Below are 13,157 nucleotides of genomic sequence, written 5' to 3' on the forward strand. Positions count from 1 at the left end.
TGAAGATATGGTGTATCCTAGTTCCAGGGTCGACCCTAAAGTCAAGTAATCCTATAGGGATTCTTCTTGAATTCTCTTATAATGATCTTACCTACTAAATGCTAGAGGTTAAGATCAATATGTGGAATTTCAAGTTGAGTAAAAAGAAGAGTTTTGAATTTCTAATGGTGGGGGTACCTTTTCTAGTTTTCTAAGACTAGTCAATAGGAAAGTCCTATGGCTAGACCTAGGCTACTAAAGAAGTTTTCTAGACCTCAACCAAAAGTGAGGTCAACAGAGAGATATGCCACTGCTGAATAGATGCGACTACAATAAGAGTACGAATAGTAGTCATTTTGGCAACATGAGCAAATGTTTCTTCATAATCCAGACCATACTGTTGAGAAAGTCTCTTAGCAACCAAACGAGCTTTATATCGCTCATCTGACAGCCAATATAATGAACTTTCATTAACTGGTGGCTATTGGAAATGGTGTCATTATGTCTATCCCCATTGAGAAAAAAGCTAAGGACTTAGACGGATGTGAGTTCTACTGACAGCATATGGGTGAGGTTAAAGTGCAGTTGATAGCTTTTGCATTTTCACATGAGGTCTAGAGCATCCTGCTTGATGATGGGCTAGTAAAATCCTTGCCTTACTGTATTGAGAGTGAGAGCTCTACTGTACAGGTGCCCCCCCATGTTCTAGAATGAAGCTCGCGTAAGGTATAGTGAGCTTTAAATGGTGGAAGATATTTAAGGTTGTTAAAGTGGAGGATTTAGTTATCACGAAACTATTTCTAGGGGAATTTAAATATGTAGCAACCAATTCTTATACAGTTGCTATCTTATACACAAACTTTCATTTTTACAGCCAAAGCACCCAAATATTTCCTATCACACCAAAAACAGCACTAATACACTATTTAATGCTGGAATCCACCTTTTCATAAATAGGTAAGGGTGTTTTGCCTATAAATATAAAAGTTTGGGTGTGAGATAAGTAAATGCATAGGAATTGCGTGCTACATATGTAAATTTTCAATAATTCTAATCGTCTTTTAATGTGTATTCACAGTTCTAATGAAGTAATCATGTAATCTCATTAAATTAACAATATTCTTATTAGCTCGAGTCAATACTTTAAAGTGCAATCAACAACCCAAAAATGATAATCATTCGAAGGCAAGCATGCATGCATAACTCCCTCACCCAATCTAATTTTTTATTCTATGCATGCCACATGAAAAATTACATAAATGAAAATAGTCTAGCATGTAATAACAAGGAATCTGATTCCAGATAATTCAACATGTTATAACATCATTACATGGGAATCGATGAATATAAATGTAATAATTTCTAATAAACTCGGGTAAGAATTCTACCAAGCTCATATGAACCTTTGTACAAGTAAAGCAAAAAAAAAAAAAAAAAAAAAAAAAAAACACTCAAAACAAATTTAAAAAAAAAAAAATCGAAGCAAATTTCTAACCAAATGCACATTGAACACTTGCTCTGCCCAAAATACAAGATAATGCTTGAGTTGCCCCAAGATATCACTTGTTTTAACGTCTTCAACTTGACCTAAGGGCAAATCAAACCTAAAAGTCTTCCTCCAAGATCAAATTCTCATTTCAGTAATCACCGATTTATCTCATTATCTTTTGTTTTTTCTGGAGTTTTACCTACATTCTTAGTTGATAACAACCTTTCATAAGGTATGTAGGGGTTTAATTTAGATTATCATTCGTAAGGGTGTTTTCAGTCCATAAATATTTCAATTAATTCCCTTTTTTTGTAGATCAGTTTTTCCCCACCAGTTGCAAGAAATGATTCACTAGGATTTGAATCGGGGCTTCCTAAGTCTTTGGTTGGATTCTCACTAAGTTTTTTTGCCTTATGATCTAACTCAATAGGGTTACTCTTCTGGCTAAAGCTATCTTCCAACTCCTTCTTTAGTGCTTCTCCTATTTGTGGACTTACAGACTCAATTATCTCCTTAATAATTATAAAGGTTTCCTTAAAAATAAGCACAAGTTTTTCCTTAGTCATTTTCAAGTCATCCATCACAACTTGCTCTCTAGGGTTTAATTCTTCATATTCTGAAACTTGGCTCTCAACTACCCCTACCACCACATCCATACCATATACTTGCTTCTCACCTCCTTTTACAGGATTCACTTCAATGTGATTAGGCGGTGTCCCGTAAAGTTCATTTTTTAAAACGTTAGCTAACTGCTTAATTTGATCTTCTATGGTTCTTTGGGTTGTAGTTTTAACTTTGTAACACATTCCTCATATTTACTACCAAATTTTCGAAAGACAAGTTCCCCTCCCTAAATTGGGGTGTTAGAAGTGAATCCACATGGGTGAGTTGATTTAAGGTGGCTACAATCCCTAATTGTTCCAAATTCCTATATGATTGGTTAGGGTGCTCCACCACTGTTAATTTTCTACACTTGGGTTTTTATTGTTCCAATTGAAGCTTGGGTAGCTCGTCTGACTTGCTTTGTAGGTATTGGAATAGAGATGATTGAACATAGTCCCTATGACAAGGTGTTCAAGACTCGTGTGAATTACAACTATCCATAGTTGGCATACTCCTTGAAAGGTTTAAGATGCTTTTTCTAAGGGGTTGTCATTTCTAAGTGTCGGAATATTTTATTTTATTTTATTTTTATTTTGATATTTTTTTTGGAATTTTTAAAACTAAACATAAGAATAAAAAAAGCAGAAAATAAAAATACAAAAGAATAAAAAAAATCAAACTTATAATATAAGTGTTTTAACTAAAATTCTTCTAAAGTTGCAATATTTTGATTCATTCCTCGGCAATGACGCCAAAATCTTGATGTTTGAAATTACTGTGAGGTATGTCAATCAATCACGTAAGTATACTTGTCGATCAAGTAATATACGAATTCTGAATCAGCACATCGATCCCACAAGAAAATAGTCAAAATTTCGCTAACAGAGGAAGTTTTAGTTTATTAAATCACTAAGCCTAGTTTGAAGTTTCCATTTGCAGATATGAATAGTTATAAAATTCTAATGCAGAAAGAAGAAAGCAAACTAAGTTCTATGAGATTTTTCAGATATGAAAGGTTCACACCTCTGTGACACCGATCAAGTGATTTTATGATGTTGTCCTATAAAACCCATGCAATTGTTGACAGCCAGGGACATGTCCTCCTTAGTTTATGTCTAGGTTATAAGAAAAGCTGGAAACCATATTACATCTAAGTGGAATTTAATCATGCAACTTTTTTGAGGAATTCCTTTGTCCTCTTTCTAGGTTGCAATATCTTAATGCAATATGTTTATTCTACTAGGCTATTATATTTTAATCTACTTGTTATTCTAGGCAACAATTAAAAACACTAGATCACGAGGGATTTTAATATTTTATCGTGTCTAATTAGAAGTAAAATAAGACAGAAAATTAACACAAACATGTGAAATTGATGCTCGAAAAAGACATTTAGGGAATAAAATTCAGAGGATAGATAATGAGAAAATCACATGTATTACATCACAAGAGTATAAAAAATGCGACTAACTACAAAGCATGAGATAAGAAAGCACAAAATCTTTTATCACAGGCATAAAAATAATATTGTGCCGAAATATAAAGAACTCACACCAGAGCCAAATGACCCTTAAATTACAGAGAGATCCTCTTTGTTCAATGCAAGCTATTCAAATATCTCCTCTCATACAAATGCACTCAATTTCGTCTCTCAAAACTCTCCAAAACTTTCAACATTTAAATATGAAAAGAGACAAAAAAATAGGAAAACTCTCTCGAACAAACTAACCCTAGAGCCCCTGTAAGTCCTAGAAGCAAGCCCCCAAAGGCTAAAAAGTGCCCTCATAGCCTTCTAATGCTTCCTTTATATGCTTTGGGCTTCAAATAGCTTGATTAGACCTTCCAATCTTGAAATTCTGCTAAATGGGTGCCCACCATGCTCCACCGTATGGTGTGGGTATGTCGACCTCTATGCAGTGTGGCGAGAGTGCTCTGCTCTGTGGCACTGGGGCGCTGCCCTGTAGCGTGGGTTCGCTGCTCTATGGTGTGGGGGCGTTGCACTATGACATTTTTTGCATTTGTTTCATTTATTTTTCTCCCCGAGTTGCCTAATCTCCTATATACACTGCAAAACACAACAACTGTACATTTCACAGGAATAAAATCATCGTAATCATAAAATAAAACATAAAATTAATAATGTAAAATATCTCACATCAAATTCTATGGCAGGATAATAAATGCTTAGGTGAATTTTTTTCTATTGATGGGTTGACAAACTTTTTAAGTGATTTTATGTGATCTTTCTGAGGGTTCGCCATTTTTAAGAATTTGTTTGGGGTGGCTGCAACTTTTTAAAAAAGTGGTTGTAAAGTTATGATGGTAACTGTAAATATATATCTTTTTTTAAAAAATCAGATAGTAGTTTTCTTACATCTACCACACTTTAGCAGGTAATGTTGAAAAAAATACTATTCCACCACAGAAATTTCTAGAAAGTAGTAAGAAATCGATTCTCCAAATAGGGCTGTGGTGACGGTTTGAAACACAAAACAGACGAAAAGATGTTCCAAACAGACCCTAGCGTTTTTGTTAAATTTTATATTTTTTTGAATTTTCTAAATGCTTTTTATTTTTCGGCAAAGGTATGAATTCACCAAAACTACTCCTAAGCATGCAATGTCATGTGTGTTAAGGGTGATTCTATTCTAAAACAGGGAAAGCAAAAAAAACGAAAAATAAGAAAGAAAAATATGCGAACAACACAATAGCTCAACATGAAAATATGCACTCACATGAACATAAATAAAGATGCAAACTATTTTTTTTTTAATTTTTATATTTGTCAAAAATAAGAACAAAACCTAATTATAACAAAAATGTAAATAAAATGAAAAACAAGATTTGGTTTAAACTTAAATTCCAAGTGCTCCAACTAAAACTATCCGAAACTCTAAAAATTTGACTCTTATCTTCGGCAATAACGTCAAAAACTTGATACTTGAAATCTATTATGAGGCGGGTTGGTCAATCACACAAGTATACGTGTTGATTAAGTAATATACAAGTTCGTGTATTGATCCAACAATCGTAGTGTCAAAATATTCTAATAAGCGAAGTTCTAGTTTACTAAATCGTTGAGTCTAGTTTGAGTCAATCAAAATGCTTGAATGGAAATCCTAAAAATCCTAAAACAATAATAAATGGAAATTGGCAGTAAACATAAGCATGAGTGCACCAAAGTCTCCAGAAGTATGTACGGTTGCGTTAGCACTGGCGTGCTAAGCTGGAGTTTCCTGGGCACGTAGTATCTGTGCGCAAGACTGTTGTGTCTGGGCACAAGCACGCGGTCGTGTCTTGCTCTCTGGCATCTGGTGCGGTTGCTTTATTTCTAGCCTGTAGTGTCATGGTTACTTGGCTCAATTGCCTCCTTTTGCTCCTCGAATCGAGCTCCACACTCGTATCATGTAAAATACAACAAAAATACTTTTTTCTAGTGTAAAATAATCATAAAAGGGAAATAAAACAAGAAAATTATGCAGGAAAATCACATAAATTAACATCATATTAGCATGTGATATGTCAAGTGACATATACTTCTCTGGCTAGGTTCACATTGTTGGTTCGGAGGCTGAGTAGGGAGTTCACGGTTCTCTATTATTCTTACTTCTTTCGTGACGAGGCTTGGTTTGAATCGACGAGGTTATTCTCTTATGTTTGCCCCTAATTCGCTCAAATTGCTCATTGTGTGCATCAATGACCTCATCTATAGTAATTTGTGTTTTAACACGGTGAACGAGGTAAGCATAAGAGCAGATTGTTTCCCACATTAACGATGATTAGAAAAGTCTTATTCGAAGTCCTGCAAGAAAAAATCCTTTTAGTAATTCAGGATCCACCCATGGAATCTGACAAACTTGTGTGAAAAATATTCAAAAGTATTCCTTAAATTATTATCCCTTATTCTGATTATTTTCTGCAAGATTAAATGAATCTTTGCTAATCCTTTTGTTTGTTATGAACTATAAATTGTGTGGCGAGTTCGTTGAAGGTGTGGAGAGTCCCTCCCATAAGGCAGTAGAATCACGTGTGAGCCATATCCTTGAGAGTGGCGGGAGGGAAACACTTGACAAAGAAACAAATCAGAATCCTGTTAGATTTGCACGATGGTTTGTTAATGGTCAACATGTCTGTAAGGGTTAGATACCTCATCATAAGAATCAATATTAGGAAGCTTGAAGCTCGATGAGATGGGGTGTTGATGGACTATCTCGGTGAAGGGCAAAAACCCTTAAAATTTGTGACGAGCCAAGAAATTATCCCTTTCCCCCAGAGAAAAATCTTCTCGAACCAAGCACTGTAACTCATCGCGAATTATATCATTGGGAGCATCAATAAGGCGCGGTTGAGCCAAGTTTCCTGTGAACGCTGGAGAGTTACTGATTGGTCTGGCTGCACAAGATGAATGAGTGGAACTTATACTTTCTAAGAGTTTGACATCTTAACATGCTAGAGGAGGAATCCCATCATATCGAGGAGCAGGCCCATTACAAGTATTCTCGAGTGGGGGATTCTCTGCAGGTTGTTAACCTTGCGACAAGTAGACCATGTATGGTTGTGCGAGCATTGGTTGTTGACCCTTGCGTAACAATTGAATTTCTCATGCTTGGACTCCTCCATTATGCGCACTCTATCTTCTATGGTTGGTCCTGAGGTGGCTTCGCTAGTAGGATAACACCTTTCTTGGGGGAAGAAGCAGATGTTTGGCATCCCTCACTTTGTGATTACCCTCTGGAGTGGTGGGTGTTATAACATACTATTCCATTATTATGAGTATTGCGTCTGTTCCTCATTCTATAGACTTTGTAAGCTATTTGATGGGCAGGATCATGCTTCCCATAGACGCCTAACTATTACATGCCTGAATGTTCCTGACGGTAAAGTGATTATTTAGTGTCTTAGTATTGTACGAAAATCCATCACATACACAAATAAAAAATAATAATAAGTGGCAACACCAAAGTTTTTACGTGAAAAACTTGAAAAGAGGGAAAACTACGGGGTTTGACCCAATCAGAATGATCCATTATAAGCTTGTGAGTACAAGTATAAAACATTATCCCACATACATAAAGGATTACAAAGTCTCTCAAAGTACATTGACCGTATGTAGAACGCTTCGTTGTACAATGGAAAAAACAATTGATATCGGAAGTGATCATTGAAACTTCAGGACACCATCTTCGAGGTTCGTCATTGCATAGTATTCATGACAGTGCAATACTCTGCAAGGTACTTCGTTACTCCAAAAACATACGTCGTTAATTTGCCCGGGGCATTGAAAAGTATGTCTTTACTTTGTATAGGATACGTCGTTACTTCACAAGGTCCACTAATGGTGACGAGCAGGGGGCGTCTGACAGTAGTTGACGATGTCCGACGAGGGGTTGTCAACAATGGTCTTTAGCTATGGAAGTGATTGTCAGGTCTTCGAATCCAGGACAGCTCTCGGATTCCATTCCTTTTCCTCCAGGTCCAGGTCTCCCTCTAGCTCTTTGTCCTCTTTCATTGAAGTAGTAGCTCTCTATTCATATAGTCTAGGAATGATTTCCCTTATAAATACGACAAATTTGGACCACTCCATTAGATGACCCAGAACAATTCTTTTGTTAGGATAACATTTTATGAGCATTTTAATGTCTGAATAATGTCGTAGTTGAGTGATCTCGCGCCCTATGAATCATCTCATCGAGATGCTTGATTCGATTATAAGCTCATGAGCTTTGGAATCCATTTAACTCTTCAATTAACCACACAAAACTTCAAAAAGTGGTTTAGCGGCTTAATTCATGCTTGATTTGACTCGAATTGGATTAATTTTGATATCATTGGGTTCGTCTTATTGAGTCAATTAGTTTGATTGTATGTTTGTTGAAATCAGAGTCCAGTCTCCTAAGTAATTTTTAATTTGCTCAAAAAATGCCTCGAGATTCGTGTCACCATGAGATTCATATAAAATGATGAAAATTTGTTGATGATCTACGATGTACGGGTAGTTTTAATTAAGGATCCGTGTAGTGTCTGACATGTATCAAACATGAGCACGATTCCAACACATGTCAGACATGAAATAAAAGTCTCTGAGTTAAATAATATTAAAAAAGGCGAGGGCACACACATAATATGTGTGTCCTAAAGTAATGAATAAAAAATTCCTAAAAATTGTTGACTATAATTAAATATGTAATGTTTGTGTGTGTGCATGTGCCGCTCGCCGTGACTCGTTGGCCGGTATCTGTGAAGTCAGTTCTAAGTCCCTTGGGGTCACGGGTTCGAGTTCGTCTGAGTGCATTTGAACATAACTATGATGTACCACCAGTAAAATTTGGACATCCTCCACATAAATTTTGGTTCTATTATAACAATTTCTATTCTTGAAAAAGATACATCTCACTCCTAAAATGCTTAGGGATAATTGCATACATAGCACTCAAAATATTTTTTATTTACATATCAAGCATTAATGTGATTTTTTTGATCTACCTGCCCGATGCATTCATTTTGAAGCTTTATTAAAGATTCAAGTATGTAAATACAAGAATTCAATTTTAGATGTTATATATGTCAATATGTAGAAATTGTATGATATGCATGTAAATGACTTTTATTTTATGTGTATTTTATTTTAAGAATATTTATGTGTATGATAAGAAAAAATCATTTGTATTCATTAAATTAAAATGCAATTTTATGTGTTATATATAATGAAGGAGAAAGAGAAATGGAGTCAATATTTTGACAAGATATTAATTATGATTAGTTTTAGGCGTTTTAGATCTACTTAATCACAATTAATTTATATTATCCCACCTAAAAATATATAAAATAATTAAACTTGTTAAATAGAATTAATATTTTCACCCAAAAGAAATTCCTTTTTGAAATTGCCGCCGCCACTTTCATTCACCTCGTGGCCGCAACTGTTCGTCTTCCCTCTCGCAATCGCAGTGCGCGCGCCGCAATGTGAAGGAGAAGGACGAATCAAAACATCAATGGCTTGCGTGGCCCAAAGAACTCGGAGCCGAAAATCTCGACCGGATTATAACCCAATCATCCGTAAACCCCCGGCGATCCCTAGCAGTGCCGTCGATATTCCTTCTTCGCCGTCGGGATCAGCCTCCGTTATTGCTCTAGATGACTTCGACGACGAGAACTTGGAGGAAGTTAATTCGAAACACGTGATAAGCTTCAAAGATTCCTTCAATTGCGATTTGGCTTCTACAAATTATTGTGCCACCGCAGCGCCTGATAACAGAGCTTATACTACTAATAGAGCAACATCAGAGCCTTCCCATTTTGATCTAAAGTCGAGGGCTTCTTGTGTTGCGAAAAGAACCCGTTTGCAGATTGGTTTTCTTTCTCGTTTTTCTTACACCCGGTTCTACGAAGACAAGGTTTCAGATGATGATGAAGAACAAGTAGTTGGCTTTTCAAATTCGGAAACTGGTTATGAAATTGAGAATGAGAAAGATGACGCAATGGATACTTTGCCAAAGAGACCAGTTAATGGAAAACTTGAGAAATTTAATTGGGTGGAAATTTTGGATTTGCCTGGAAGGGAGATTATTGCAGGGTTATCTTCTTCTGATGTGTCTGAAGAGAATGAGAGGGGCTTTGGCAGTTTAAATAAGTTTAATTCAGCTAAGAAGGCACGGATAGCTAGCAAGAGAGTGATTGCTAATCCGTCGAAGGATAATAAGTTCCTCAAATATTTACTAGATTCCATCTTTGTTCAGGCAGAGGAGGTTTGTCGTGATGAGAACAGAGATGTGGAGCTTGTGGAGGATTATCCATTGTTGTTCTCCTTCAAAGAAGAAGACACAAAACTGACCTGGAAATCTCCGTGCAAGGATATGTCGGATGAATTGTGGACTGAGTTCGATTTTGCTCTGCAATCAGTCAATGTTGGTGATTATGGAAATGATGAGGTGTGCACTGTGTTTGATTCAATCTTATCTTATCTATCAGATAGAGTGTGTTTGGTTATGTTTTTACATATCTAACCCCTTAATTTTACTTTTTATGTTTATAGCATCCAAATCTTTCATATAACATAAAAGATTATCACTATCTTAACATTTAAAAAGTGAGATGCACTTTTTTCATGCATATGCAAGATGGTACATATGCAAAAATTTAACTTTAGATGTTAGATGCGTAAATACATAAGAATGCAGTGTAATGTATGTAAATCTTCCTCAATGTTATCTTACTTAACAATGTAATGTTATACAGAAAGTTCATTGGTGATTTTGATTTTTATTTCTTCTGTTATTTATTTTCATCCATTAGACAACATGATGTTTTAGATATCTGTAGATTTTACCAAACTCTAGATGTACTTGAAGTACGAAACATCTATCATCACAGTAATGCTGTTATTGATTTTATGATGATTTGTTTGATAAGCTGCAGCTTCCTGAGGATCATCTTTGTTCAAAAGGAGAGCACGAGTTTGTTCTTGATGACCAAATTGGCATAATTTGCAAGTTTTGCTCTTTTGTGCGAGACAAAATTAATTTCATTCTACCATCACTGGTGAGCAAAGCCTTTGTTTATACAATTTACTTTTCTCTTCTTGCACATCTTGCCCGCATTTATTTGACACAAATCACTGCTATGCAAATTGAAGGCAAAACATGGCGCAGAATCTAAATCCAACAAAAATTTTGCCATCAAATTTAACTCATGGAACTTCAACAATATGTTTATTGATCAGAGAAATGATTCCAACATAAACGATTCTGATCTTCTTACCGGAACTGTATGGGACCATATTCCTGGAGTGAGCAAAACACTATATGAACATCAGAAAGAAGCATTTGAATTCATCTGGAAAAATTTAGCTGGAAGCATTCATCTCCATGAATTGAAGCCTCATCCAGGCAGCTCTCATCTTGGTGGATGTGTGATTTCGCATGCTCCAGGAACAGGAAAAACCAGATTAACAATAGTTTTCATCCAATCTTTCCTCCAACAATTTCCTCAATGCAGACCTCTCATCATTGCCCCCCGTGGAATGCTCCTCACATGGGAGAATGAATTTAAGAAATGGAAAGTAAACCTCGCTTTTCATAACCTTAACTTGAAGGATTACTATCAAAACGAAGCTGATTCCATGATTAAGTCATCAAAGAAAGAATGGATTCGACTTTTGAAGCTGTGTTCATGGCAAAGAAATGGCGGTGTTCTTGCCATAAGTTACACATTGTTCGCAAAACTTACAACTGGGGGTTATGCTAATAGCTCTGAAGGTGCCACGGTAAGTACAGCACTGCTGAAGAAACCAGGACTCATTATATTTGATGAGGGACACACACCTAGGAATGATTTAAGCCTCATTTGGCAGGCAATTGAGAGAGTAGAAACTAAAAACCGAATCATTCTTTCTGGAACACCATTTCAAAACAATTTAAGGGAGCTTTCCAATACGTTGTGCCTTGTTCGGCCTAACCTTGGTAACATTTTATCTAATATTGTCAATCCATTACGTATGAAGGATGCGGACATTTTTCGTGGAAGGAATCGAGGGAAAATAAAGTTGAAATATTGGAGTAAGAACAGCAATTTTGTCGATTCTTCAAAAATTGCAAAACTTAAAGCTGCAATCAAGCCATTTGTGCATGTTCATAATGGTAATATCCTTGCTACTCTTCCTGGTTTGCAAGAATGTTTGATTCTTCTTAATCCTCACAAAAACCAGAAAAACATCATTGAAAAACTGGATCGGAAATCCAGCTTTGATGTTGAGGTCGAGTACAAACTATGCATGGCTTCCATACATCCTTCTCTCATGACTTCTGTTAAATTATCAGAGCAGGAAAGATCAGTAATTGATGTGAATTTGTTGCAGAAATGGAAATTGAATCCTAATTTTGGCGTCAAAACCAAGTTCGTAATAGAACTCGTACGGCTATCTCAAGCACTGAATGAGAAGGTGTTGGTGTTTTGTCAATATGTCGAGCCATTGATGTTACTAAGGGATCAACTCATCAAAACATTCGATTGGACTGATGGCAAACATATCCTGAAAATGGATGGTTCGGTCCCTTCAAAATCTCGTCAATCATTAATGGATTTTTTCAATGATTTAGGGAGCGAGGCGAGAATTTTGCTTGCCTCAACCAAAGCTTGTTCTGAAGGCATTAGTCTTGTGGGGGCTTCAAGAGTTGTTCTGCTAAATGTTTTGTGGAATCCCTCTGTAGAAAGGCAAGCTTTAAGCAGAGCGTATAGAATTGGACAGCTTAGAGTAGTCTATACTTATCAATTGATAATGTCTGGGTGTGGTGAAAGAGAGAAATATAGTAAACAGGTTCAGAAAGATAAGTTATCTGAATTGTTGTTCTCTGTAGAATATGTGAGCGATAAAATTGCTCACAATTCATGTAAAGTTGACAAGGAGCGCACATCTAAGTTGATTTCAGAAGATAAAATTTTGGAAGGGATGACTGCAAATGTGGAGCTGAAAGATATGTTTATAAATTTATATTTTCCAGTTAAGAAATCAGCTGCTATGGGAGCATTCAAGGAAGATGGTGTGGATGCAAGCTGATTTGGAAGGCCAGTAAGTAGAATGATCTAACAGGAGTAATTTGCAGATGATTCATTTATTTATTTTTGGCTGTGATACATGGGCTTTTGTGTTCTTGTTTTGATTAAGCTGTATAATTCTTCATTTATCAATAAATGGTCTTTGTTGCACCAAATATAGGTGTTACATACACACTGAATTTCATTATAAAGAAGTGATCTTAAAAAGCCCCTCAGTCCATATATTACTTCTCTATTAAGATTGGAGTTATTTTCTATCTCATGCTCCAAATATTTTATTGGTTAGCATTATAATGAAGACAGTGAGTAATGAGCAAACCTGGTAATCCAAACTCTGTAATTTCAATTTTTCCAGGTTTAGAGAATGGTGACATCCTATGAGTAGGTCGAATCACATTTTTTTTTCTCCTTTATATACTATTTCATAAGAAATTTATAATGTCTTTTATGCGCTTTTTTATTTATGTGGGCACCGAATTTTATATATCTTTGATAAGATAAAGGTTTTTTTTTTTTGTTTTTTGTTTTTTGGAAG

General features: G+C 35.8%; 1 protein-coding gene across 1 annotated transcript; it reads left to right on the forward strand.

The window, feature by feature from the left end:
• The first annotated feature begins 9,063 nt into the window (after positions 1-9,063).
• LOC110029065 (SNF2 domain-containing protein CLASSY 3-like) lies at positions 9,064-12,726 on the forward strand. Its single transcript, XM_020731180.1, has 3 exons — positions 9,064-9,999; positions 10,487-10,609; positions 10,704-12,726. The coding sequence occupies exons 1-3, from the start codon at positions 9,064-9,066 to the stop codon at positions 12,621-12,623; spliced, it is 2,979 nt and encodes a 992-aa protein (XP_020586839.1). The 3' UTR covers positions 12,624-12,726.
• The last annotated feature ends 431 nt before the right edge of the window (positions 12,727-13,157 follow it).

The sequence above is a fragment of the Phalaenopsis equestris genome, unplaced genomic scaffold, assembly GCF_001263595.1.
Source record: "Phalaenopsis equestris unplaced genomic scaffold, ASM126359v1 Scaffold000545, whole genome shotgun sequence".
Classification (NCBI taxonomy): domain Eukaryota; kingdom Viridiplantae; phylum Streptophyta; class Magnoliopsida; order Asparagales; family Orchidaceae; genus Phalaenopsis; species Phalaenopsis equestris.